Source organism: Melospiza georgiana, chromosome 11 (assembly GCF_028018845.1).
Source record: "Melospiza georgiana isolate bMelGeo1 chromosome 11, bMelGeo1.pri, whole genome shotgun sequence".
NCBI lineage: Eukaryota > Metazoa > Chordata > Aves > Passeriformes > Passerellidae > Melospiza > Melospiza georgiana.
This window is the reverse complement of record NC_080440.1, coordinates 15,851,555-15,873,685: the sequence shown is the minus strand read 5'-3', so window position 1 is coordinate 15,873,685 and position 22,131 is coordinate 15,851,555. Positions and strand designations below refer to the sequence as shown.

The 22,131-nt window shown below is 43.1% G+C and overlaps 2 protein-coding genes across 5 annotated transcripts in view; one reads left to right on the top strand and one right to left on the bottom strand.

Annotated features, from left to right (window-relative positions):
• Positions 1-3,126, top strand: part of LOC131088330 (6-phosphofructo-2-kinase/fructose-2,6-bisphosphatase 4) — a 52,046-nt gene extending 48,920 nt beyond the window's left edge. For both annotated transcript variants that reach the window (XM_058032285.1, XM_058032283.1), the window contains exon 14: positions 386-3,126. In XM_058032285.1, the coding sequence (XP_057888268.1) occupies positions 386-445 (60 nt within the window). In that variant the 3' untranslated portion in view covers positions 446-3,126. The remainder of the gene's footprint in view (positions 1-385) is intronic.
• A 2,341-nt stretch (positions 3,127-5,467) lies between these two features.
• Positions 5,468-22,131, bottom strand: part of PRKCD (protein kinase C delta) — a 60,101-nt gene continuing 43,437 nt past the window's right edge. For 2 of the 3 annotated variants that reach the window (XM_058032281.1, XM_058032280.1), the window contains exons 5-18: positions 17,149-17,305; positions 16,480-16,511; positions 15,747-15,832; positions 15,336-15,465; positions 14,624-14,724; positions 13,347-13,443; positions 12,907-13,037; positions 12,086-12,259; positions 11,427-11,518; positions 9,873-9,935; positions 8,574-8,712; positions 7,562-7,750; positions 7,205-7,333; positions 5,468-5,993 (exon numbers count right to left, since the gene is read on the bottom strand). In XM_058032281.1, coding sequence (XP_057888264.1) covers positions 5,835-5,993; positions 7,205-7,333; positions 7,562-7,750; positions 8,574-8,712; positions 9,873-9,935; positions 11,427-11,518; positions 12,086-12,259; positions 12,907-13,037; positions 13,347-13,443; positions 14,624-14,724; positions 15,336-15,465; positions 15,747-15,832; positions 16,480-16,511; positions 17,149-17,305 — 1,679 coding nt within the window. In that variant the 3' untranslated portion in view covers positions 5,468-5,834. The remainder of the gene's footprint in view (positions 5,994-7,204; positions 7,334-7,561; positions 7,751-8,573; positions 8,713-9,872; positions 9,936-11,426; positions 11,519-12,085; positions 12,260-12,906; positions 13,038-13,346; positions 13,444-14,623; positions 14,725-15,335; positions 15,466-15,746; positions 15,833-16,479; positions 16,512-17,148; positions 17,306-22,131) is intronic. The other variant, XM_058032282.1, reaches the window with a different exon arrangement.

Below are 22,131 nucleotides of genomic sequence, written 5' to 3'. Positions count from 1 at the left end.
AGAGGGTTAGAAAAATGTGGTTAAAACAGTGATTAAAGGAAAAAAAGGTTTTAAAAGCTGTAACAGTGGGACCTGCATATGGTGTACAGGCACCAGTTGTCCTGCCAGACCTGGTGTGGTACAAATCTAAGGGATGCATCTCACTGGCAGCAGAGCTCCTGCTTTTGGGTGTCTGAGGGCTCTGTAAAGCTCCTGGCACTGGGATGAGGTCCATCCTGATTCTGACAGGGGCTGGGGCCTTTCCTTGTGTTTTGCAGAGCATTTTGAGGGATCCAGCATTACAACTTGCTCACCTTTGTGTCCTGGAACAGCTCCGTGCTGAGCAAAACCGTGGGTTCCGTCAGACCTTTGCTTTAACACTTTATTTTTGTCTTTAAATTTGCAGAATGTAGGTGTGAATAGGTCGAGAGAAGAAGCTTTGAGGACAGTGCCCACCCACCTATAGCTGCAGCTCCCGGGGCAGCAGCCCTTCCTCCAGCAGCTCAGGGCCCCGCGGTGTCGGAGCAGGGCGGGATGGACGCGCCTCCCCTCCCCTTCCAGACATTTCGAATGTGGTTCTGCTCCTTTGGACAAAACCTGTGCTCCTGGATAACTCCAAAGGTATCAGTGAAAAGATTGTGGGGAGCAGAGCAGAGTTGGGTTTAGATTTTTCTTATGTAAATTTGTGCAGTTTCAGTGGGTTTTTACTGTTTTTGTCTGTGGATAATGCGAGGTGGTTAATTGCCCGTGTTGATTTTACTGTCAGATTTTAACTAGATTTTATTTTCTTTTTCTAAGTGTTTTTTTTTAAGAGTTCTCTTGTTTTTACTGTGAATGATTGCCTAGAATTACACGGAGTTTTTTTGATGGTGTATTTAACATGGGCAAAATTCTACATTTTGAGCACTGGAGGCTTCATGTTGCAAAGCTGCTTTTAATGGGGAAGCCCATCAGCTCTGATAATTGTCCTGTGTTTGAAATTGAACTTTGGTTTGCCAACCACAACTTAAAGTTTTTCTGAAATTCACAAGGGAGATGTTCCCTTTGGAGAATGAAAGCATTAAAGCTGGGAAATTCTGCTGTTTTAGCAAGATTTTGACACTTTCCAGAGACCAGGAGGTCTCTACTGTACTTTGGAGGGCAGTGGGGGACATGAGCGTGAGTGACAGGTGGGGAATGAATGGAGAGAGACATGTCCTTTCTGCTGCAGTTATGGGAGGGGATGAGCAGCTTTTCTGGAAGGGAGGGGAAAAGGATTCAGTCTGTCAAGGGCTGGAAAAGCTGCTTGTCTTGTTAGTGTTGTCTTTATATTTTTAGAGAATTTTTGGAATGAATTTCAACATAAAAGTATATGTTTCTCTTTTATAGCCACGTTTAATATGTACATCAGGAAACAGTAAAGAAAGGTTAGGTGAGTTTAACCACTCTAACAGCTCATGCAACAAAAACACCAGGTAAATTCTGAAATAATTTTAACAAGGCACACTTGCCTTGGAGTTTTTTATATTGTTTTTAAGCACCTTCCATCATCCCAGTTCTTCTTCTCCCAGTTGCTCTTTTATGCCTAGTGAAACTCCAGTGCTAAAAATGGAATTTTCTGTCTCTGTCAAGGTCACAACCTTTTAACTGTACTAAATCAAAGTGTATTTTGTATGTGTGTTACCAGACAACTGAAGTGAGCTGCCAGCACTGCTGCTGGCTCTAGCTCTGCAATGAGGAGAACTATTCTTTGGTAGTTGAACAGTGTTTTTTCTAAGGATTCTCTCCAATTAATTGAGCTTTTACCATGTGAGTTGGTGGGGTTGTTTTGTTGTTTTGGCTTTTTTTCTTTCCTGAATTCCTGTGTGAAATACCAGGCCCTGGTAACATAGTTTTGCAGGCAAGGGCTAAATTGTCTTTTGTTTGTGCAGGGTCTATAAAATAATGTGCTGCTGTTGTGATTAATTTTTTTTTTTAATAAGCTAAATTCAGCAATATATTCAGCTCTGGAAGTAAGCCATAGTGCATTGCTGGGTTCTGTTTCAGAGGAGGAATGTGTAGGGTGCAGAATGACCAGGAACACTTGCTTCAAGCGCTGCTGTCTAAAGCTTTGTGTGTGTGTGTTATGGTAATGCCATTTCAGACCTTTATTAATTCAGTGTGCCCATAGTTGTGGGGTGAGGAGAGAGCCTGCCTGGCACTGCTCAGAGGAGTGAATTCATTGATGTGTAGCTAACAAGGCCACCTTTGTGGACAACTGAAGGAGCAATTTCCCCTCCCATGGTGGTGTGGGAAAGCCGGGCTGTGCCCCATGCAGCCCCCGCTCCTCTGCTGGGACAGGAGGGGTGGTTGAGCAGTTTTTACACTGAGAATGTCAGGATTTATCTGTAAGAATCCCAAGAGGCTGCATTAGAAAAGTGGGGTTTTACTGGCAGATTGTGAGCTCAGACCTGGCTGAAGAAGTGTGGGCAGAAGAATTGTGTCCCCCAGTGAGAGCTGAGCCCAGGGTTGTTCTCTTTGCTGAGGTGTCTCCTCTCCCCCTTTGTTTTACCTCTCTGATCTCTCGGAGGTGCTGTAACATCCTCAAGGCTACATGTTCTATGTACAGTAGGTATTTTTATAGCCTGCTTTCAGATATACTGTGATGAGTGTTTTACTACAATGGGTGTTCAGTAAAAAGAGTTGTATAGAAGTGTAAATAAACTATTGCGCTGATACTTGAAGAGAAAAAAAATGAAGTTGTTGGTTCTACAGTAGGAAGGTACTAAATCAGTGACTGCATCTGACCCTGGTGGGAGAGAGCAGGTGTAGATGATGAATGTAGATTTGAGCTGAATGTAGATTTGGAGTGATGGGTTCTCCCAGGGTGGAACCCTGACTGCTGTTCTGGGAAGGCACAGTTAAGAATTGCAGTTAATTGTCACTTCTGTAAGTGTGTCCCCCACTCCTGACAGCACAGTCACTGACAGGGGAGGGGCAGACCCTTGTCCTGACCTTCTGTGTTTGTACCATTTGACTGCCTCTGTCCTGTGTGTGCCTGGCTCAGATGCAGTCTCTGGACTGGGATTAACCTGTCCTTTCTTACATCGTTGGCCTTTGTTGTGATCTTTCAGAAAAATGTAATCATTTGACCTTTGATCCAAGTAATAAAGATCAAATGCTACAGGGTGCACTGATGTGTGTTTCTTTCCGTGTCCATTTCCAGTGGCTGAATTGCCAGGTGAGTTCCTGAGCCTCAGCAGGGTTCCACAGCTTCCACAAGCTGGGCTTAGGGAGTTTAGATATAAATGTAAAGATTATATTAACTCACCTTGTGGGCGCTTTATTGTGACAAATAACTATGATTGAAGTAGGAAGCTCAATAATGGAGGAAGAAGTTGGAGGAACTGATTAAATAACTGCATGCCAGGATTTGCACATGATGGAGGAGAAAGGTAAGGCTTTATTAGCTTCACTTGGTCACTGGGATTAACATCTGCTCCACCCTCTCAGACCTACATTGTCTTGAACATGCTGCTGGTGTTTTGGGAAAGGTGAACACCAACAGCCAAATGCTGCCTGTCAGTACAAGTTTGCAGAAGGGAGCTGGAGGGCATTACATTTGCATTAAATTAATGACTGCTTTGTGCTTTTAGAATTATGTACTCACATTTTCACATCCTGCTGATTGCAGCCCTCCAGGTGGTAGCCACTTGTCTCTTCTCTGCTAGGTGGGAGGAGTGTTTTAATTGTTCTTTAACTCCACTGTGTATTTCTGTTTGGGGAGCAGATAACTTCTTTGTTTGTTTTAGAGCTTTTAGGCTGCTTTCTGGACAAAATCCTTTAAAAGCTGAAACTTCCTGTAGTATGAGGATGAGCAGAGCTGATGGGTGAGTGAGTGAACCCAGGTGTACTCACAGGAGGCCCTGGGCTGCAGCAGCTCTGCAGAGGAGCAGGAGGAGCTCCCCAGGCTGTGCTGTAACACAGGTAACAGTGGTGCAGGGGCTGAGCAGGACAGGGCTGCCCTGGAGGAGGGGTGGAGCAGCTGCTCTGCAGAGGAAAGGGATCTGTGCCCCTGTGTGAGTGCAGCTGGCACAGCTGTGGCAGCAGGACATGCTCCTGGTACATCAGTCAGGTGCCAGCTGCAAGAGTTGCTGTGTGAAGCCTCCTGAGCAGATCTGGCACTTGTTACTCCAGAGCAAAGCAGGTGAGTACAGAGAGCCAGTTCCCACAAGGAATATTTACTACTACTGCCAATTGATAACAGCTGCTTTGTGTGCAGAGACCCACTGCTGCTGGCACCCACCTCTGGAACTCCTTACCTAGAAATGCCCTTCTGTTCGGGTGCAAGGGCACAGCACTCACCTTGAAAAGCAGAATCACTTTCTGGTGACAAATGGCAAGCCAGAAGTCACTCTGTAGGTTATGTGAAGGGGAAAAGGCACCCCACACTGCTTGTTCCCTTGGAGTGGGCTTGGTAAAGCAGGCCAGCCCTGGCATTTGGAAATGCCAGCTGTGTTCTGCCCCTTCCAGCCTCAGATGGCATCCCAGTCACGCTGGCATTGCTTGAGTTATAACAATAAGCTAGAGCTGTTTTTAGGAGCAGAACAAAGGCAGCAGTGTATTTTTTTTTTAATCTCTACAAAGTATTACAACTTTCTGCTGCTCTTTCAGCAGGATTAACAGTCTGAAACGACCCAGAAGCTCCAGGGTTCTCCTAGGAATTCTGTAGCATTCCATAATTCTTGGATTAACTGACACATGTACATTTTTGTCTGCCTGCTCAATGTTGAGACAAATCAACTCATTTGCAATAGCGTTACAAGATACAGAAAGCTCCTGAGAAGCAAAGAAACTTTGTTTCAGCCTGAATTTTATGAGCTGACTGCAAGGTGAAGGTTTTGGAAGGAGCTTTGCAGTCATTACATGAGTTTTTCTTTAATGGCTAAAAATCAAAATTCAGAAGTTGGTGTTGCAAGGCAGCAGGATCTGGTTTTGTGCCCTTCTAACAGCAAGCAGGAGGAGCCACAGCTGCTGTGTTACAAACAAGCAAATAAAACTGAAAAAGGATTTTGTGTTTGGCAGTTAAACAGAATAATTCCTCAGGCACAGCAGCAAGTAACTCTGCAGTCATTACCTGGGTTCTGTCCTGCTGTGATTGCTGTGGCTGTTTGCAGGGAGTGGCATTTAGGGGCAGAACCCCACATTCCCAGGCAGGATGGGGCTGCTCCTGGATGCTGAGGCCTCTTTGTCTCAAGGCTTGGACTGCCTTGGAATTAATATGTGTATTTACTGAATAAATATGTAGCATTTATTCACCAAAAGCACCCCTGAGCTGTTTCCCTCAGCAGCTGGTGTTAGATTAGGAATCTCTGCTTTCTCCTGACACTTTCTTTTGTTTAATTCACAAAAACAACAAATATTTTAAGAAAGCAATCAGGGCTGACCAAGCATTATTTTTTCACTGTACTTTAAAGACCACTGGAGTTAAACTATGTATTGTTAAAAATCATAGAGCCATAAGTGAAAGTTACATTAAACTTTCTTTTAATTGAAGACAAATAAAAGAACCAAGGGCTCAAACACATTGTAAAAAGACATCTTCTGTTCCCCAATGTCTTCTCTCGAGCAAAATATACAGCACACACATTATATATATAACATAACTACATTCAAGTACCAAACAGAATTTACATTTTCCCAAACAGAGAAAATAATGCACATGATTCACATACCTTAAACCCAACCATGCATAAAAACACTGCCAATAAATCAGGAGTTGAACATAATTCATCACACTAGGGTGTATTATTCTGAAGTATCGACGTTGTTGGAATGCATTAACACTTGGGAGTGTGGGTTTGTAACCCTGCTTTAAAGTCCAGCTGTTCAGAGACTTACTTGTTCAAGATCTGTTCAAATTTTGGGTTAATAAAAGAAAATCCATCAAATGCAGACTGATCCATGGACTCAATCAGGTTTTTGTCACTGTAGGACAGTTTTGGCTTCTCGCTCAGAAATTCCCTGTCAAAGTTGTTGTAGTCACTTGCTGATTTCTGTATTAGAGGGAAGACAGTGTGAGACAAACTTTGTATTTTCTTCAAGAACAAATTACTTAAATACAAAATATTGTGAAGTTAGTCTTTTAGCTCCCTCCCTCCTTCCCCTGATTTAGAGAAAAAAAAAAAATCTAACTTTAACCTACTTTAACAGGACTATAAGATTATATTTCTTATTGTTAGTTGGAAACCAACAGAAAAACCAAACCCAGGTTGCTTTGGAGAAGAAACCAAACCTGGATTTGGGATAACACTGGGTTATTACCCAAAGATTATCTTTATTATTTATTAGTGACAAAAGCAATGCAGCATTAACTTACACATCAGACCAACATTTCTTGCCATTAACCAAAATGTTTAAATGCCTGAGAACATTTTACAGGCTGTACTTGTTCAGAGAATAAAGCAATGCCCTACAGCAGCTGTTTTGTGTTTAGTAAACATTCATGTAACAGGAAACTGTTTTACACTCTCCACCACCAAAGATTTCCCATTTCTCTGGGAACAAGCAACACAAAACCTTGTGTGTTTGAAGGGGCAGCTCTCCTCCATAGAGCACATTTTAAAGAGACTGTTGCCTCCAGACCATTTCACCTGTTCTAGGAACAGGCTGGAGAAACACTGGTTTGGGATTTTAAGCACATGAGCTGAAAGAGCAGCGTCCCACTGTGATAGAGACTGAGTTACAGTGTGTTCTGCAGGTGTTTTTTTCAGATAACATCAGGCATGTACATGAATTCCAAGTTCAGCAGCTTAGAGAATGCTGCTTCTTGCCCCCTTGGAGAGAGTTTGAAGCAGCAGAGATTTAATGCTTGCACAGAGGGCCTGCAGCAGGTACCAGCTGAGCAGCCTGGAGCTACTGTTGCTCATCCCATGTGGCATTTCAGAAAAGCAAACTGTGAGGAACTGTGAACATTCTAACACAGAGGGGAATGGAGATCAAAGCTATCTGTTGGTTCTCAGGAACATTTTATCCACAAAGCTCCTTGAGAGCAATGGGAAGATCTTAACAGGAAGATCTCAGGGCAGTCAGAGGAGTACAGTGCACCTGTGTATAACTGAACCATCCAAGAACAATGAGCTTAGAGATATACAACTTTCTAATTGTAAAATGTGAGAAGATGGCAGTGGGATGCTTGGTGCAGGTACAGAATTCACCCCTTACCGTATGGCTGCTGTTTCCTGAGAACAAAGAACAACCCACTTACCACTTTTGGCCTGAAGGGAGGGTCCACCTCCCTCTTCTCTAGAGCTGTCCAGTTGATTGTTTTGAAGAAAGGATGGTCTCTGATATTCCCAGTGACCCCAAGTCGTTTTGCTGGATCCCTTTCAAAGAGCTGCAGGAGAAGACACCCAGTAAAGAGCTGCTCCAAAGGTGCATGGCAGTGCAAGAATTACAGGTTTGGTGCTAAAACAACTCAGGGTGCTGACAGCAAACAGAGCATTGGGAATCAATCTGACCTGGCTTTCCCTTTGTCAGAGCAATTTGCTGACAAACAGCTCCTTGGTGAGGAGATCTGTCTGTCCCTGCACAGTACCAGCATCCCAGGGATCATCAGCCCTACCTTTTCCAATATATCCTTTGATTCCTTGGTGATCCAGCGTGGGTAGTGAGGGGTGTCCACTCGGATGGATTCAAACAGTTCATCTTCATCATCCCCATGGAAAGGGGACTGGCCAATGAGCATCTCATAGAGCAGCACCCCAAAGGACCACCAGTCCACGGAGAACGTGTACCGCAAACCCTGCAGGATCTGGGGCGCACAGGAGGAATTCAGGTAAGAGGCAAGAAGCAGAAACACATCCCAAAAATCAGGAGAGGTATTTCAAGAGAGAATCTTTAATGACTAGAGCACTTAGGGGAAAAATAAAAATCCATCTCTCTGGGAAATCGTGGACACTGATGCAGAGCTGTGGTTTTACCCCAGGCTGCTGTTTGTGGGAATGTGGCCAGCTCCATGGACAGGGCTTGGCTCTCATTCAGAAATTTTCTCCTTTAAATAACCATAGACTTAAAAACAGCCTCTCTAGTTTCTTTACAAGGTGAAGGGAGAAACAAGTAATAATGCAAAGGAGATTCCTACAGAAGTCTTTGATATAATTTATAGCTTTATAGCTTTAAAAGCTAGATACTTTCATTGAGCTGCTCTGCAAATAAGATTTAAAAAACCCCAACAAACTAATGCACAGAATTAAACTCTGTGAGATTCCCCTTAAAAGCTCCTTTTGTTCTGAATTCTGGTTGTTTGCACAGGCACAAGTCTCTTCTCCATCTGCAGTGCCCATATAGGTTCATTCTGCAGGAGCTTCATGGATGTGTTGGCTACACCTAACCCCCAATTTTTAAAAACCTGAGCATTTTAACTTTCCAAACCCACATTTTTTTAAACTTATAGATACTTCAGATTTTAAAATATTCTGTGTCTTCTATAAAAAGCACAGATACCATTTTTTTCTCTGATTTTTACCTCTAATTAGACTTAGACTTTTCTGAACAATTAGCCTACAAGCAGGTGATCAATCACAGCAGCTCTTGTGCCACTGAATCCATGCCAGCAGTGTCTGTGCCATACTGACCTCGGGAGCAATGTAGTCGGGGGTCCCACAGAAAGTGCTCGCCTTGTTGTCACCAAAGACGTTTTCTTTGCACATTCCAAAATCAGCTATTTTGATGTGGCCTTCTTTATCAAGCATCACATTGTCCAGTTTTAGGTCTCTGCAAAAAGTGTTTTTAAAAGGTTGTGCTTTAAGTCGTTTTTGTAATCAGATGGACACAGTTTGTTCACTGATAAACACCTCCCCAACTGCACACACAAAGGCTTTTCAAGAAAAATAATCATCCATCAACACAATCCATCCAAAATGGTACTTTTGTGCTTTGAAGGCATGAGGGACAAGGGAAGAATTCTCTCTTGTCAAAGCAAAGAAGAGGCTGAGGTGCATATACAGAATGTGACCTTATAATCCTCCACATTTGCTTTCAGATGCAGAAGCACAGCCAGAGCTTCTGTTGCTGCTGGAAGGCAGCGTGAGTTAATGCCCCAGCAGCTGACACAGCAGTGCTGCACCAGCTCCAGGGCTCAAAAGGAGGATTGTGCTGGATTCTGAGAGCCTTTGGCAGGAATTTCATTGTTTGAAACCTGCCCAACTTTTAGCACTACCTGTGACTTATTCCTGGGTACAGCAGAAGTTCATGTGTTGTGGCATGGCCTGTGAAGGGTCCTATTCATGTCTTTTCTCAGAACAACACTATTCAACCAAGAAAGAGCTATATTCCCAGCAGTTTCCAAAAGCTACATTCCCTCCCTTTGACCATGCTGCATTTTTTGTCCATCTGGCTGCAAATGCACATACCAAGGAGGGCAGGCTGAGGAGAAACTGAACAGCCCTGTGCTTACCAAGGGCTGAAACAGAGCAGAGAATTTCACATAAGAACAGAGCAGTCTTTTCTCCTGGGTAACTCAAGTTCCCAGTACCAGCAGCGGATCAGGGTCTGGCCCTTGATGCTTCAACCTGCTGAGGCAGAGGCATCGATGCTGTGGTTCCACCAGAAGGCAAAAGCAGAGAACTTCCACCTCCGTGGTTTGCTCAAGGAGCCTCTCCCTCACCTCCACACTAAGTAGACTCATGATTTGAAGGCAGAGTTTGAAAATAACTGAAACAAAACTGCTTTTGTGTAACACAAATCCCATTCCATCGTTCCAGTTGCCAAGGAAAAAGCCACACAAATAAAGATTCATCTCAGGCATGTTAATGGCCTTGGAACTACATCAGATCTCTGACAGACAGCTTGTGTTTGTTACAGTCAGGAATTCAAAGATGCATGAAGTGCTAAGGCAATTCCCAGGTCCCAGCCTGGAGCTGGCTGGTACTCACCTGTAAATAATGCCTTTGCTGTGAAGAAACTGGAGCCCACATAAAATTTCAGCTGCATAAAACCTGAAAAGACCAAAAACTTTTTTTAATCTTCACTCAGTTACAACAGCCAATGCAGGCAGCCAAAATAATGCTGTGGGCATCTTTTCGTGGAGTGAGAAGCACTGTACATATCTGTAAATCCCAATGTGTGTGTGTTTTTGCAGGCAGATGCTGCAACCTGCAAGGTAATCCCTTCACCACACATCGGCAGTGTCCCACACCAAACAGCAGAGGGGACAGCAGCTGCTGTCAGGCTTCATCCCACTTCCCTCAGGGAACTCCATCCCTGGCCTCCTCTTTAGAAACAGTCTTTGCATGGTTTTAGGGAAAGGCACGTGCCTTTGAAAGGAGCTATGGGAGCTCAGCCCCCAGGATTGCTGCAGGAGGGACTGGGCACCAATGGCAAGGGTGGAATTGGGCCTCACCCCTCCCTCTGCACCTGCCTGGAAAATGCCATCACTTCAGGGGCACCCTCCTCAAAAGAAAGAGGTGATAATCTAGGGGACATGAAGGAAAATCTGAAAGAATGCTTCCCTCTGCCCCAAAAGGCATATTTTTTTTTTTAATTGGGGAAGTACAAAACTATTTCTATTTCTGTATAGCAGATGAATGTTGGTCCAAAACAAATAGCACAGAATATACCCAGAGAGGATGCCAGATGCACAGATGTTTGCTGGGATCCAGGTAAGATGGAGAGGCCTTATCCACATTTTTACTGGGGAGAGTGGGAAGGGAGCTGCCCTATACAACTGGCTGCTGTTGATGCCAGACTTCTTGTGATCCCATCCAGTCAGCAACCCTTAGTGCAGTGCCAGTAACAGAAGTGATTTAAGTAATTTTCCTGGGTCTTACAGACAGGTCCAGTACTCTCCACTGTTACTTTTCAAGGTTTACATGCCACCCCTTCAATGATGCCATTACAACACCCATGGTTTGGATGAGAGAAGTAGAAACTGACCTCAAACTAAAAAACATAGCTAAAGTAACAATAATAGAATATTTTTGCATCCTTTAAACATCACTGGAGCTGAAAACTGTAAGTTACAGATAACTGTCACAAGGGCAGTTACTAAACAAAGTGCTTACCCATTTAATTAGCATCTCATGGAATGTACAGTGTTTTGTACTCTCATGTCAATTTAGCAAGAGCAGTGAAGGGCTGAATCTTTCCCCTCCACGCTGTTTTCCATTTTTTTTCCATCAGAATACTGTCCTAAAGTACACTGAAACTGTGCCTTTTGCTTTTCAGTGTTGCCTCACGTTGCAATTTATTTTGCACCTCCAGGAACAAGCAGCCCATAAAGTACAACATCACAGTTATGTAAATTCAGGAAGCCCAACTCCACACATCATTGAGTGAATTTCATTGTATTCAGCCAGTGCCTAGAAACATATTTTCAACCATCAGCCAGTGCAATTTGACTGCAGGTGAGGAGGGGCACGGAACCAGGGGCCATAAACCCAGAGATGAGCTCGTGCCTGGAGGTGGGGAGTGAAGGGCTGAGCACTCACGTGGCTCTGTAGAGGTCGAAGCGCCCCTTGTCCTGGATGTGGAACATCAGGTCTCCCCCATTCAGGAACTCCATGATGAAGAACAAGTGATCCTTTAGCAGATAACCAGGGAATGGAACAGTTACTGATGCCATCCAACCATAAATGAAGTAGCAATGTGCCTCGAGGGGACCAAGGTGCCACCTCCCTCTTCTCCTGAAGGATTTTTGGTTTCATGCTGTGAGGCTCCTACAGAGTTGAGTGGCCTGGTCTTGTAAATATAAATATCTGATCCTCTATTCTGTGTGTTTCTACACTTAACACACACTGAAACAGATGTACTGATTTCAATCTGTGACAATCATCCTTTCCCCCTCACCGAGGATAAAACTCAGTTTAAGGACTTAATTAAACTCCTTCTTATTCCAGAGTTTAAGGACTTAATTAAACTGCTTCTTATTCCAGACTGCATAGATGTTTTTCTGATCTTATTCTGTCCTTATCAAGGTATGTTTGGCCATACTCATATTTACTTTCCACTAGGCCCATGATTTGCACAGAGCACAGGAAAAGGACATTTGATTCTTGCATCACTAAATTACTTTCATTTGACTGCTGGTATCAGCATCCATTAAAGGCTCAATCTGTTGTGTTGCTGTCACCATTTAAATTTTTCTTACCTTTGTCTGAAACGTGCTGTAAAGATGTGTGAGAAATGGATTTTCCCAGGCAAGAGCAAGGACCCTCTTTTCCACCATGGTACATTCCACATCATCATCAATTAGCACCACGTCCTTTTTCAGAGCTTTGATAGCAAAGAATTCATTCTTCCCTTTCAGCTCTGCAAGCAGAACCTACAAACAATGAAAGGTGAGAGTACAGCATGTGTAGGAAAGACTGGTGCTGATGTATCAGTGAGGGAAAGCCAAAGGTGGTGCACTGGCAATTAAAAGACACATTTAAATGGGAAAGATGAGGGAGGTTTGGGAAGGTGAAGCTGCTGGGCACAGATGAGGAGATGGGGCTCAAGGACCATGAGCCACAGGCAGCTTTTCTGTCAATGCCTTGTGAGTGCATAAAGAGCAGCCAGGTAAAGCCTGGTCTGTCACTGGAGCTGCAGATTCAGAGACAGCAGTGGACAGAGGCTGTGGAGGTCACTCTGCCCTCCCAAACACCCCCTGCCACTGCACTGGGCCATGGGGAGGCTGCTTCTGTGTGCAGGGAACAGAGCTAAAATGTCCATTTGCACTGGATATGTGCATTAAAGGGCAATTCCTCTGCCTCTGTGCTAAACATTGACAAACTGCTGTGCCCTATAATCACTTTGGGTTTCACACAAGATCCAGCTGATGAATTTCCAGTGTCTTTGACAAAGATGTCTACATACAATTCTGTTAGAAGATGACCCAAGAAGCTGTGAGACCTTTCTGGTTGAAGGAAGGAGCCCATCACATTGCAGAGATCGAGTCAGGCAGACCCCTGAACTCAGTTTGTCACATACCTTTCCAAAGCTTCCTTTGCCCAGCACTTTGTGGAAGACAAAGCTGTCTATGTTGAATTTTCTCCTTGCAGTTCTTGGCACTGGCTTGGTTGAGTTTACCTCCCAGAGCTTGTCATACTCGCTGTTATCTGCTGAGAAAAACAGGGAGGGCAGAGTTCAGGGGATGCAGGAACCCTGCAGGACTCAGAGCCTGGCTAAGAATGAGGTACTGACACAGCATTGCAATGCCTCTGCTGCTGGAATTACTGGTGAACCCAAACATAAGGGACAAGTCCTAGGTAAACTTTTCATGTGGCCAGGAGATGGTAAAAAGAAAGAAATGCTGCTTCTTTTAACAGCACTTATTAAAAAAAGAGAGTCTAACACAAAGTAAGGATGAATAACTTCTTAAATTGTCTGGTAGGTAAGTGCCTGTATTGAAACATTGTCTGTTTCCTCACCTGTTGAGTCTCCTCCTGGAGCTTTATGCTTCTTATCAAAATCTTGATAAATACCAACACTTTCTACAGATCCAGAATCAGACTTGCGTGAAGATCTCTGGGGAGAAGGGGAACATTTGAAATTATATTAGCACTGTTACTTTAGAAATAGAGTAATAGCTTTAAATGGAACATGATGGCAGCATAAACCTTTCTTTTTAATAATTAACTCCCAGTATGTATTCTTCTCAAGAAATTTGGTTCACAGACTATTTAGTCACCTTCTTTACAGCTTCACATCAGCCATTCGCTTTATTTCCTTCAAGCAAGAAAATAAGTCACTGAAATTCCTGAACAGTCTATGTTCCATTGTTCATTGCAAAATTATTAAAGGTATAATGGTTTGAACCACAGTGGAAAGGATTTGAACTGTGGGGAAATGTCCCCTTGGATGTCTGCTCATGTGAAAGAGGAGATGGGAATCACTGTTTTACTGACATGCTGAAGCCATATCTGGATGTGTCCTTAGCACAGGGAAACAACTTTTACATATGGAAGATCCCTGAGATCAAATTTCAGTAATGAAAAGATTGAGCTCCTGTGTCCTGAAAGAGCTGCCACAACAGCTCTCATTGTTTTCAAAGTAAATATCCTGTGAAAGCTTAGGAGTGCACATCTCAGAGGAAGCACTGTTGGCTTTGTGATATATTTTCCTGTTTTATTTCAGAGCTTGTGTCTGAATCTTTATTTGCAGAAGCTGACCACAAAGTATCATGTTGCAGCAGGAGATGAACAATGCAAGCTATGGGGCCAGCAATAATTCCAGTGGGGTCTTCTGTGTGTGTGTAAATATATATGTATATATATTTATATCAGATGAATAAAAAATGAGACTAGCTGGTATATTTCCCCTTATTCACTTAATTTTATCATTCAAGTGGAATTTTAACGTTGAAGCACGTAAAAACAGATTTGCAGCATTCTAATGCCACTGATTAGCCCATTAAACAGAAAGGAACAGAAAAATCTTGGCACAGCAGAAAAACAATATTGGATTTCAGGAAGCCACACACCTTTTAAAAAATTCTTTAAATGGCATACCCCCTTCCCTATTTCAGTTTCAAGCTATTGATATCTTTGTTAGTCTCTATAAGTGTCAAATTAAAAAAGACAAAGCTGTTTGCATTTCCTCTTTTTCAAATACAGTTTCCCATAAAAGTGATGCAGAAAAGATGATGTGAAAGCTCCCAAATGCTCTGAAAACAAGTAATTACCTGAGAAAAGGCAATAAAGCTTACCTGGCTAACTTGATTTAAAGCTTCAGCTAGCAACTTCTGGTTTATTCCACATAAGTTTGCCACCTTCTTCTGGCATTTATGATGCACATTCATTCCACATTCTAAAAGAAATGTAAGGATTGTTATACAAGCATCAGGAAAATGCTGACATTACAACAAACAGGGCTGTTCTGTGCAGTTCAGAAACCCTTTTTTTAAGACCAGACTGGACATGGACCTGTCATTGCTACCAAAATTGTAGTTTTTATCCTTTAACACAATGAAGGCTAAAAAAACATTTCACAAGGGAAAAAACCTCCAATCATCATTACTTTATTCTCAAAATCTGTGACAATGAGGATCATACTGCCTTTTTGTGGGGGAATTATAAAAGCAATATTTACAGTAAACGCTTTGAATGCACTTTGAGATGCTACGTTGAGTCAGTCTCCAAATTTCAGCTATTCCCAAGGCAGTAATTTTGATAATGCTCAAGATTACACCTTTGCAGTGTTTCCTGGCTCCTTCAGCAGCTCACTTTGCCTGAGCTGTCCCATGAGCTGTCCCAGTGCCTCTGTCTCTCTTTTGCACAAAAGCTTTTTCACCCCCTATGGACGAGACGAATCCCACCCTACCCGACACAAGGAAAGGCACGGTGTGCACCACCAGCAGTCCCGGTGGGGGAACACTGGAAAAGCACAGAGAATGCCAGCTCCCTCCTCCTCCTCCTCACCTTCACACTTGAGCCCCTGCCTGACCAGCCCCCAGAGCAGGCTGCCGCAGTGGTCACAGAAGGTGGGGCTCATGTAGTTGTAGACGCGGAAGCGGTGCGGCATGTCGATGTTGAAGCGCTCCTTCTGGAACTGAGCACAGGCACAGCCATGTCACCTCAGCCCTGCTCCCTGCCACAGCCTCTGCCCACACACAGCACCCACCCTCACTGAGCTTTCAGATGCTTGGCTCGCTTGGAAGCTTTGCCCACTGCCTGTGACAGGACTTTGCACGGCTTTAAGCAAAGACAGAACCCTGGGTTGCACAGCCAGGCATCTCCCAAATGGAGCTGTCAGCTTCTGTGCAAGGTTTTGTTAGTTCAGCAATGTTTAATTACATAATTACACTCTAAATATATTGTTTCAGCTCTTACCATTGTGTCCCTGCTGTTGGCTGCAGTACCAGTACACCTCCCAATGATTTTATCAATGCATTTCTTATGAATAGCAGCATTGCATTCTTCAAGACATGCACAAGGAGAAAAAAGGATTCATTCAGATAATAAATACATGGGATGAGGTATTTGCATTTATGGCAGAATGTGAAAATCACATTCCTTTTGCATCATACAATAGACACCAAAAGTGCATTTTCTATCAAGATAATAATATTTTTTAAACTGGCTGCTCTGCCCCTTTTCTTTTACCATAAACTTCATTTCTAAACTAAATCACCAATGCCTCCAGCATTTGATAACAGAAGGAAGGACAATATTATGCTTTTGAGTTCTACACTTTGATAGCTCCTCCCTGCTTGGAGTAATGCACAGATCTATGCCAAGTCAAAGGTGATTTTCAATTCAGCTGTTAAACCCCTCAATAGTTGTAATTTACTTTAGAAAAGGTTTCACAAAAAACTGCTGTCATAAATGAGTGTAGCATTACACACTTCTGAGAAGAATAGCTAAGTCTAAATCTGATACTGAAATCCTAGGTAGGAATCATAGGTTCCTTTGGTTATTGTGCAAAATTGATATTAACTTCTACTACTACCCATAATGATGATGCATTGTGCCATGCATATCTACAATTTTTTTTCATGATCTCCAGATTCATGTGGAAAGCAGCATAAGAAGAAATTAAAAAAAAATTTAAAAATCAACTTACGTCTACATTTATATCCCTGCTTGTTGAGTCCCCTGAAAAACAAATTATAAAAAAGGAAATCAATACATTTTCTGGAATAAAAGATGGCTGGTTTTTATTTTATTTTCACCATGTCAAACAACCAATTAATACATTGGTCTAAGTTCTGGTAATCAGAATCCTCTGTCTTAGGAAAGCAGGGTTTAGAAGATAAGGTCCTGTATTTGACAGACCAGCAAATTAGGAGTAAAACTCAGAAAAAACCAAGGTTTCAATCACATGGAAAATCCTCCCAACCTAACTTAGGACAAAACCAGCCTTACTATGAAAGGGATCCAAATCCTCTGTGGGTCTCTAGGCTGCCATCAGTCACTCCACATCTCAAACCTGGCCATTATTTTCTCAGACCCACCCCTCTTGTTCTCATCAGCAGAGCTGCTGATGATCATGACCAGATATCACCTGATGCTGATGGAATTTCTGCCTATTATTTCAGTGGCAAAATGTTCAAGCTCTATTTCTCAGTGCGAAAGACAACTGTAGTTCTCAGGTATAAAAATGCTCTTATTGAGTATATAGCTTTAATTTCCCAACACAAATTTAATTGTCATTTTGCCTGAGTATATCTGAAGCAAACTTTGCAGTAATTTAGCCCTTGGAGGTGGGGGAAGCTTAGATTTTCTTTCTTACCATACAAAGTCTCTGCAGACAGAGCAAAATGTAGGCTGTCCAAAGAAGGTGGCAATAAATTCATGACTTTTGATGTAGTGGATTTTGGCTTGCTTGATGGCTCCTCTCCTGTTGATGGTTACTGTCCCCTCGTCGTCCCTCATCGACTGTCTGCAGTCTGAGGGGGACACAAGAAGACACACTTTTAATACTTCCAGGTATCACAAAGGTTAATATTTGCTTCTCTCAAATGTTCAGTTTATTTTCCTGTTTCTGACTCATGTTTCTGTTCATTTTACACCTGCATTCTGCAGACTTTCAGTCCATCAGGGGTGGTTCAGGAGCACACACTGCTTCCCAAGGTGTTCTGTGCAAGCACTTCCCACTCCTGCCCACACAGAAAAAGCCTTCAGCTGATGAACTGAGGGCAAAGAGCAGGGATGGAGCACAGTTTTGATAGAGAAGTGTCAACCACTGTTGTTTCTTGAAAAAACAAATCTATGATTTGTGTTCTGTGATTTATGTTTAATATGAGTAAGTATTTTATTAGAAGCAGGAAGGTGAGTAGAAGCCTTTCCATGCTGCTGCTCCACAGGCCCTCCTGAGCCAGGACCACAGCAGAAATTCAGATGAACTGCTGCAGGACCTTCTGGGTGACCACAGGGCCGTCCTAATGCAAGGTGACTTTCTTCCAGCCTCCAGGATCATTAAGGAGCAAGGACAAAGGAGATTTTCAGTTAGACATTTCCATTTTGCTGTTTCATAACATTCATGTTTTGTCTTTCCATGAGTCACACTCTCATTCCTTTCCCCTTCTAGCCTCCATGGAGTCAAATTATTCAGAATTACAATAATACTACCTGCTCCCATCTATTGCAGCATCTAATACTGGATCACATAGAAATCATGTGCAGCATTAGGCCAAGGAATAAAACAAAAAACAAATTCTGAGGCTCCAAGTTCAGCTGGCTCACACAGGTCCTCATTAGAGGTTATGGTTATTTTCACTCATTTCCAAGGAAGCTTCTGAGTTTCTTTTATAAAAATGCAAATTTGTGGCTGTAAGACTGAGACACAAACTCAGACTATTTAGTCTTAACTAGGAATTTTTGAGTCATTGGGGCTTGTAGCAGAGGTAACCCAATGCAGGTATATCAAGAGACTGGGTAACTGATTTAACCTGAGAACACATTTCTTGTCTGTTGAGGGACAATCCCATCCAGCAGGAAAAGAAAAAGGCTTGAACTAGCAATGAGGAGCTGATCAACTGCTAACTCCATCAACTCTGGCCAGCAGCTTGTGGGTCCCAGCCTGGAAGAAATGTGGACATAGCTCATGTGTCCCAAGTGCTGCAAAGCTGAGGGCAAAAGCATATTGCTGTGTGCAGGCTGGGAATTTCCACAGCAATGGAGTAAGGAAAGAGCCAGAGGAGCATTTTTCCCATTGTCAATATAATAGTTTTTTTTAATTTGTTCTGTTGCATTGCTGCCTTTTATCACTATCAGGGGGAGCCTTGCTTTTAGCACTGACAGGAGCAGATTTGTGTCCTTTGCCAAGTCACACTCAGTGCAATGCCTGAGCTCAGTACAGAGTTACCCAGGAGCTCTGGTTTTCTGGCTGCTAAGTGCACTTGGTTCTTGTCATTTGTTTTAGCTGGCTGCCACCACTGCTACCCCAGCAGAGTGCTGAACCTGGAACACAATCTGTCATCTGGCACCTTTCTGAGTGTCCCAAACTAATTTATCTGTCACAGCCAGCAGCAGCCACACTGCAGCAGCGTGTGCTGTCTTAGAAAAGAAATGGCATCATCAGCTCAGGTATTGAGGAAAGGTTAAGCATATTAGTGAAAAGAAAGTTCAAAAAAGGTCTCCAGGTTTTGCCACTAGTTATTAATGTACTTTTCTGAGAAATTTGCCACCTGGTTCAGAGAAAACCCCACCCTGACAGCCCCTGAAAGGACCTTCCAGTGTGCATGGTGACAATCCCTGAGCCACCCCTGTCCCTCCAGGAACAGGATTCCTTTTCCTTGTTCAAACAGGCTGCTGAATTCACCCAACACAAACTCTTCAGCTGCTGCACTTCAGCTTGTGGCAGTCTGCAAACTGTGCTATCTGTGTTTGATCCTGCTGAGCAAACACACAGACCTCACCCACTGCTGCCCAAATGCTTCAGGGAAACCACACCGGTGTGCTGCAAGGGAAACAAGGGCAGCAATACCTCACAGTGTTTGCTGCAGCAAAGCATGTCTTGGTATGGAGATTTAATCAGTAACAGCAAGGAAGCAGAGAAAGGCCTTTTGCTTCATGGCAGTGCTCTGAGGAGATCACCTGTGATGCAGCAAATTACCAGACAAAAGCCTTCCTGAAGTCCATAACAAGCAAACCAAGTGTTCAGTGAGGAACAAACATCTCATGCTGAAATACATGGAGCAATTTAGTATTGGTGATACTGTGTGCAGAATTCTCTGACAAAACTTGTTTTTATAGGAAACACCAATGTTTCCTCCCTGTCTGAAGCCCTGATACCAAACTTAAGAGAAATACATGAGATTGACACTTATTTCTTTGAGAGGGTAATTATATAAACTAATCACTTTGGGGTTTTTCCTATTTTTTTTTATTTTGCACATTTTCCCTAAGTATACTTTAATGGGGAAGAATGCTTGAGCACATCAAAACCTCAAAATCTGCATGTGAGAACACAGAGACTTTACAACCAGCTGCCTTGCCAAAACCAACCAATATAACAAAGAATAGCTGAAAACATTGTCTGGTTCAGAAGCAGCTCAGAGTTTGGAGAGCAGCTGTGAGTCAGGTTCATCTGGAGTTGAGGTGGCTCTGAAATGATGGCGTAATTTCAATTTACTGTGGGCATGTTTAACAAGTTATTTTTAATGTGTAAATTGCCTCTAATGTGTATTGCTCCAGAAAAGTTTTAAGCAGCTCAGCCAACCATGGAGTTAACTGGAGAATAAAGGTTTAATTTCAGAGACAATCAACAACTGCAGGGAAGTAACTTTCACCACCACTGTATGGATGCAGGGTGGAGATGATGGAGATGGAGAAACACAAAGGGAAAAACTTTGCTTCCCCCTCCAAGCAAGCCAGGATTTCCATAAATGAAATGCTTGTCATGAACAGCACATGGTCAGAAAGAGCAGGTACAGAACAGCTGAATCAGCAGCTAGGGTCCAGGTAACCTCTGCAGCCTGCAGTTGACATTAATCATTTTGGACCCAGCACACACCATTAAACATAATCTATTTCCTCTGCTGAGAGCTGTGGTTAATATTTATCACTGACATGCTCGTATATTTCAAGGTGTCTTCTCAAAACTCGCAGCTGATCTGACACAAACGCCCAGAACTCCTCTGTGCTGGACATTCATGCAGAAACCACGAAGCAGGGCTGGGAATTGGCAGTGCAGCCCCCCAGGCTGCTGTGAACCCCCCCTGCATTCTCTGCTCAGCTGCAGGGCCTGTCCTGCTGAACATTTCCCAGTGCCCAAGCCACCAACACAACACCCAACCCCTGGCTGGAAAACATTTACCACAATAATACTGCTGGGGCTCTGCTGAGCTGTAATGAAGCTCAAGGTGAGATGTCACATCATCTCAAATGAACCTCAAAAGTCCAACAACAAAGGAAAACAACCTCAGGATACCCCTAGTAGTTTTTCTTAAAAAAAGAATTGAAAAAAATATTTACCCTCTTCAGAGTTCATTTTGCATTTTAACCTGCTCATTTCATGGCGCTGTTTGTGGAAAGAAAAGAGAACAGTGCTACTGTCAGAGTCTAGGAACCAGGACTTCAAACAGGGACAGGAAAGGAATTTTCTGAGCTGGTTCCTCAGGCTGAGATTTTTCTGAAACTTTATAATTAATTACAAACCTCACTAACATTTCTGTTCAGTGTCTGTCTCCTTCTGCTGTTCTGCAGCCTTGCACTTGGCTTTGTTTGAAAGTTAAGCGCACCTTCAGGTCAAGAAAAATATTAATCTCTCAGAGCAATCATTAAAATGGAAAACTTGTTCCTGAAAGGAGACTTTCCCAGCATGGACTGTCTCAGAGGCAAACTGCTCTTTAACCTGGTCCTGGAGAAAACTGCTTTAAAGATCATCAGTTAATAATGATTAAAATGTTAAAAACCTCAAGAAACCATTTACAGAAGTAGAAGTTTCCCAAAGCCTACAGTTCTGTGACATGAACTTGCTATGTTAAATCATTCTGGTCTTTGTGCTACCCCTCTTCAGAGGATCACAGGTTTGGGTTGGAGCATTTATTTGCAATGTCTGCCACAGGCAGGGATACCTTGCACCAGACCAGGGTGCTCAGAGCCCCATCCAGCCTGGCCTTGGACAAATCCAGGATGAAGTCCTGCCATGGCCAATGTGTGTGTGTGTGTGACCTCTCCAATGGCCTGGTAGAGAAGTGTAAAACAAAGCACCAGCTTTAACAAGCCCTGCTTTTCAATCCAGGTTTAAAAACCCCCCAAACCAAACACACTCCAGCCTTTGTAGTGCTCCCACCCACCCAGAGCTGCACTGTGAACACAGCCCATGCTCAGTGCACAGAACTCTTGTTGTACAGCTCAGTGTTTGCTAAATGCTTCTGCAGAGACCTCTGGCACCTCATTTATGGCAATAAAATCAGGAATAAACTGGAAAAAGGGTCTTTTCTCTTTTTCAAATTACACAGCAAAACCAACAGATACAGCACCTCAATAACAGATACAGATCTAAAGATACAGATCTCAAGCATCTCAGACTTCTACTGAAGGAGCAAATTATATCAGATTTGCTGTGCTCCACACAGCATGTTAGCTACCTTAGGAACCACAGACACACCAACCTGTTATCTATGAAATCACTACACCTGCAACTGTCTGATTCTCCTAAAGAAAAATCAGAAGATAAAGCCTGCAGATGTTTTTGTTCAATTCATGCAATTGCATTTCTGCTGCAGATTAGAGATGGGAGGTGCCACTGAATAACCTCCACATTTGC